The sequence below is a fragment of the Fulmarus glacialis genome, unplaced genomic scaffold (genome assembly GCF_000690835.1).
Source record: "Fulmarus glacialis isolate BGI_N327 unplaced genomic scaffold, ASM69083v1 Scaffold45942, whole genome shotgun sequence".
Lineage (NCBI taxonomy): Eukaryota > Metazoa > Chordata > Aves > Procellariiformes > Procellariidae > Fulmarus > Fulmarus glacialis.
In genome coordinates this window covers 960-7,108 of record NW_009200617.1, presented here as the reverse complement: position 1 = coordinate 7,108, position 6,149 = coordinate 960, and the positions used below count along the sequence as shown (strand labels likewise).

Below are 6,149 nucleotides of genomic sequence, written 5' to 3'. Positions count from 1 at the left end.
AGAGGAAAAATATTAATTTGTAACTGTTCTCGGCATTGTTAATAGTTTCTCTGAGTATGCTTTAATTTCAAGATTTAAGTTGTTTCTTGCTACATCTGCCTTTCTGTGGTTTGCCATGGGTTTGCCAATGTTGCTGTGAAGGAAGAAACTTAAAACTTATATCCTGAAGAAACATGGAAACTTAGTTTGAGAGTCTTTGCTAGACTAGATTTAACTTTGTGTTCTATTCATGAAAGAGTGATTTTTAAATTTTTTTTTTTGTAACTTTATTTGGATGCAGGGCTGACCACACTGTCTTAGAAGAGTGATGAATAAAGATGATCACACAAGAAGAAAACATTTTAATTCCAGTTGTGAAACTAATTGGACTCTTAATTTCCTTTCTAACTTTTGTCGTCTTTCTCTCAATTTAATTTTTAAGGTAGTCCTCAGACAGTTCATCAAGTTCACCTGAACCCAGGAAATTCTGATAGTAATACTTACCAGAGTATTCAGCAGATGAGAAATGCAATGGAAAAAGAGATAAAGAGTGAGAGAACAAGAGGAAATGGTAGAGACTTAGCATTCACACTCATGCCGTTGTATGCTCTTGGAGTAGGAGTGTTTGCAGCATACAAATTTCTTAAGGTAAGCCATAAGAAAAGCATTAAATTACTGAAATTAGAAGGAAATGTAACTGGTTGGGGTTCCCCCCGCCCCCCAATTCTGATCCTATGTATATAGTTGTCCAAAAGCCATTTCTTGCTCGGTTTGACTTTGAATGTGAGCTCCAAAGTTAAAATTATAGCATATCTGATTCTTCCTTATGAAGGCTTTTGACTTACCTTTTTTTAGACACTTAAAGAAATGAGAACCTTACCTGCTCCCGCCCTGACCTCAGATAAGAATCTGAGAACATAAACAGTGCTGTTACCTGAGGCTGTAACTTAAGCCTCATCACTATTTCACTTCCTTTTCATTCTTCAGAATGAGATTGAGTATGGGAAGGAGATGGACGACTCCTGCAGAGTAATAGTCTTAGATTAGCACTTAGATAGAATAGCGAGTAGTCTAGACTTTTTACTTGGTCTTCTCATTTCGTCATGCAGCTGCAACATAGACTTTTATCCATGAAATGTGATACCTTTTCTACCATTAATAAATTAAGAAAGGAAAACACGTGATCAGTTGTTTGTTTTTTTTTTTTAAATATCAGTCTTGATATGTATTATTTATAGTAAGAGATATTACAGCACTTGCAATGCTGAGAGTGCACCTGGAACATTGTTGCTTGCCTTCAGGAGAAAAAAAAAAACTTAAACCTGAACAGGAGCAGAGACAGCATCTTCATTTCCATAGTCAGTTTCATATCATCTCCTATGTGAGAAGAATACAACAGCTTAGCAAGATGAACATAGAGGCTGAATTAAAAATAAATTTAATTAGGTTGTAAATAAGATTTAAACATCATAAAACCAATATTTTGGGTGTTACAACTCTTTATACTTGTGCTTGTGGGATTGAAATGTAAATATTTTTATAATAGCATCTTTATTACTTTAAGAAAGAAGGTTTACCTCCTAGTTAATGGTAGGAGACTGGATCCAGTAACCTAGAAGGTTGAACTTCTGTTCATTTTTGAAAACTGGAGCTGAAATAGCAACTGTTTTCTTTTACAGCTTTTGTCAGTCATGTCATCGCTTAAAATCAGAAGTGTTAGTTTAAGGTAGGAAGAAGGCATGGCAGGAAAAAAGTTTAATTATTAGAGCACATTTTTGTGGTCGCTATTTACTTTCAGTAAATTTCAAAATGCATTTTTATTTTTAATATACAAATAGTGATGAAGTCTTTTAACGTGATTGTATTTATTAAAGATGAAGTCACATGAAGAAAGTCTCTCTAAAAAGGAAAAAAGTACAGAAGACAAGGCAAAGGAAACAGGTAAGATACCCATTCAGAATGCGTATGTTCACCAGAAATGCGTATTTGCTGCTGGAACAAAGCTACATATTTTCATTGATGCAGTCTATCTAAACAAGAACGATCTTTTAAGTTACTTAAGTGCAGTTAGGAACCTACAAAACCCACTTTGTTATTGTGTATATTTGAAACACTTGTTAGAGGTTTGTTTGAAAACTCCAGATGGTAATATTCTTTAAAACAGCTATAATAATATAGTATGATTCTCTGCCTTTTAATGTCTGATGTTTTTCTTACTTAAGACCCGTTCAGTTTTCATCAGTAGAATAGGATGCTTAAATAGGATATAACAATCTTTAGAAGTAATAGGGTATTTAAAAAGGATGTAATGATCTGCTTTAGGATTGAACTCTATTGATAGTGGAGCAGTATGGATAAACAATTATAGAGACTGTTGAATTTCTGGGCCAAATTAGAGACCTATCAAAAGCATTAAATGTTTATAGAAGAGACAGAATAAATGGTGCCATCTTTTTCTTCATGATACAGAGTACTTTTGTCTGATTCAGTCTATTCTGCACATGCCAAGAAGTGGGCTTTCCTTCGGACAAAAAGTTATGGCACATCAAAGTTGAGCTGTTTTCATACTTTTTTTGCCCCTTGTGTAGACAGGTTTTTAGTTAATTTAACAACTAGCAGCCTCTTTTGGTGTCCCTGTACACCAGATTGTAAATCAGGTTCAGCAATGATTTGCTACACTGCCTACTCACCATCCTTGCACGTTGCATTCTTCTTTCTTCAAAGTTTGATAGTATTTTAGGTGGAGTTACTCATCTCAACTCTAGTGCACTAGGTGTTGAATATATTTGCAAGGTGTGAGTAGGCAAATTCGTGACAGTATATGAAATATAAATACACTACTTACACCTCAGGAAGTCTTGGAACTGCATAGTTTTTGAGGCTGGGAAGGTGAGAGCCAGATTCTCACTCAGTTTCTACCAAGATGTCCTCTGTTGGACACTATTGGAGATGGGTTATTGGATGAGAAGGACTTCTGGTCACACGTAGTAAGACTTCTGTTCTTACCACCACCACTCCCTTTTCATATTCTAGAATTTTACAGAGAAAAAAACCTTCCTGTTTTTGAATCTGCCCAACCAAAATGTAAATTAATATCCTTTTGGTATTGTAAATCCATGTCTTCCAATGTTCTCTCTCTCCTGCCTTGCCTCTTCTTCCCCCTCTCTACTCCTCCCTCTGCCTCCCTCCTTTTTTTTTTTTTTGCTTTTGTTTTTTGTTAGAGCATCAGCTCTTAGAACTGGAGCAGCATCTAGCACAGACAGAGAAAATGTTAAATTCTTTATTGACTCAGCTGGATCCACTGTCAAACTGGTGAGTGTTTCTAAAACATCTCAGTTAGTATTGTTTTCTGTAAATTGAAATTCTCCAAAATGTTAACAAAGAGTTCTTAAAATGTTCCTTATGTATAAGCAGGGAACAGTGTTTCGGAACCTTCTTTAATTACTTACTGTTTCTGTAGCCTTTTGCAGGTAATACCTGTTCTGCCATTTGCAGTCTTTTCACAGACACCTCCTCTGTCTTGTTCACCAAACATAAATGTAAAAGCTCAGACTTACGATGAAGTTACTGTAGCTTAACAACTTAAACTTTAATGTGAACCATTTTCTGTAGACTGACATTTTCTGTAGACTGACATCCTTCATGAAGCCTAGTTGAAAACATGCAGGATTTCATGATTGTTCCTTTAGTGTACTTCTGAACTTAATATGTGCTGAAATTATTAAGCAGCAAATTCACTGACCAATTTGCCTAAAAAATTTCTAGTAGTGATGGGGAGGAGAGAGAGTAAACAAAATCTGAAATAAATGAGAAAAACCGCTAAACTGTAAAGTTCTGTGTTAGACATTGTTGTCCTCAAAATAAAATTACTTTGGATAATTGTTTCTTTCAGTAGTCATTACTCAACCTTGGCCATTGGGGCTCCAATGTTAGAATTCAGCAACTAGATTATTCAGTGGGTGTAGGTGATGGGCTCCCCACTTCTCAAGGGACAGTTCTCAAGGAAAAGCTTGACCTAAACGTGTTGCTAACTTAACTATTGTATTTATCCACTGAAGGAAATATTGCAATCTTGTGCATTATTATCAAGCACTCACTTCCAAGGTAATCTTTCAGCTGTTGACATCTGTCTTTTTTTCTAGTGTTAATGCTTTAGCTTGTGAGCAGAAAGATGAAATAATGACACAGCTCCAGTCAATTAGACGACTGATGAAAGAAAGTGGATTGGATAAATCAGAAAACAAGATGAAAGGTACTTTGATTTCCGGTAGGATAGATAACTAAGTAGTTTATATTTTAAAAGCATAAACAGATCTTATTATAATAATGTTCAGCTCCTGCATCCTAGGTAATGTGTGTGGAATTAATTTTATTCTGGAGGACTACCATTCTTCCTGTTTGAGGTGTATCTAATTTCAAATTTTTGGTATATCGTAATTTTTTTTTAAGAATACGTGCTAAAAGACATTGAGCTAGGATAGACCACACAGTCACGTTCTGCTTTGTTAAAACTGGCTTCTTGAATGTGAGTTCCTGAGCAGTCTGTTAGTATTGGATTAACTTTAGTCTGAGGATTCCTAGGTAGGGACCTCTAAGGCTGTGGATAGTGCTTGCATAATATACTAAACAGCAAATTGTGTATTAGTTTCAACTGGAGACTTCCAAGAGGTGCATAGTAGTCCAGGTGAAATCTTAAATGTTAAGAATGGTTCACTACAAACTTGGGGAATTTTGCATTAGATGAGTCTTAATAAAAGAGAGAAAACATAACAAAAAAATATTCTACTTCTAAACTGACCCTGAAATTTTGAGCCTTTCTAGTAATTTAAACTTTCATTTTGGTTTTTTTTGTGAATTAAGATGTCAGCCACATTTGTAATGAGAAACTTGAAGATCTCATTCAGTCATTTGCTGAACATTCTCAAGAGGAAGAAACAGATGATAGAGTAGATGACAGTAATGAAGATTTGCTTGAGGATGTTGATAATGATTACAGAATAGAAAAGCATGAATTATATGGCGAATGTGAAGTACATCAGTTTGAGCCAGATGTGGTGGAAGACCAAGAAGTGATAAAGAAAGATGCCACTGAATCAGAAGAGATGGGATTGAGGAGACGTAATAGATATGAATGAAATCTGCATACATGAAACTTTCAAAAGCTTATGAATTTTTTTTTTTTACAATGTTGTATGCACTTTAAGCTGTTTTGAATGAAGTTATGTGCACTGCTGTATGCTTTAAAAGAGGGGTGAAATACTGCCTGTGCTCACACCTATGATAGTTCTGTAACTGACTTCAGTGGCAGCAGAATTTCACTCAGGATGTTTACATATTTTTTTTCTATTTATTTTTTCCTATAAAAATATTTCTGTACTCTGTATATAATGCACTGTAATTATATCTGATGCTTCACTGAAATATTGGAATATCTTGTAATTAAGACTATAAAGAATAGATGTTTCATAAATGTTTTCTAACTAGTAAGCATGGTGCCACTTGAACTGTGACTTTCTTGAGTTCATTAAAGAGCATGCACTGATGAATTTAGCTCTTTGTGGAAAACTTTCCTTGAGGGGCGGGGAATGAAAAGCAGTACAGCTTAAGTCTTAGAGATGCATTTATAGACAAGTTTCTTTGGAGAGAGAAATTTAGCCACAGACACTATTTTAAAATAATTATGTCTCAGTTTGCTGTCTCCTCAGGAATGATGTATAGTTTTGTATGTCAATTTAAACCTTAATGTTTTACGCTGGATCACAAAATTTCTTCCCCACCTGCCACTTGTTAAACTCAGCAACTGCCTAATAATTGATTGATACACATTAGTACTAGTATTCCTGCTTCATACATATTTTAACACTATAGTGAATCTGGCCTGGTAATACACTTTTTCTTAAATCAGTATTAAGAGAAGGATTGCTACATATCATTCAAGAACTGTGGGGCTTTCTTTTTTCAATACATTATGCCAACTCAATAGTGGCTTTTTTAGGTCAGTGTTTAGAAAAGCATTTTTTTCCTTTGCCAGAATAATTTTTGTCCAGACCTTTATTTTCTACTAATTTTTTGTTCACTTAATGCGCATGCCTGTGAAACGGCCACCCTTTAATGCCAGGAGTTACATAAGAGGTAGGTCTGACAGTACAATGCTGTTAAATTTCCTGTTT

At 35.0% G+C, this 6,149-nt stretch overlaps 1 protein-coding gene across 1 annotated transcript; it reads left to right on the top strand.

Annotated features, from left to right (window-relative positions):
- Window positions 1-421: 421 nt before the first annotated feature.
- On the top strand, window positions 422-5,358 carry CCDC107 (coiled-coil domain containing 107; the record flags this gene model as incomplete). The annotated part of the gene is made up of 5 exons (XM_009573665.1): window positions 422-627; window positions 1,854-1,920; window positions 3,201-3,291; window positions 4,122-4,231; window positions 4,840-5,358. Coding segments are annotated over 5 exons (749 nt in total), but the record flags the coding sequence as incomplete, so codon positions are not given.
- Window positions 5,359-6,149: the final 791 nt, after the last annotated feature.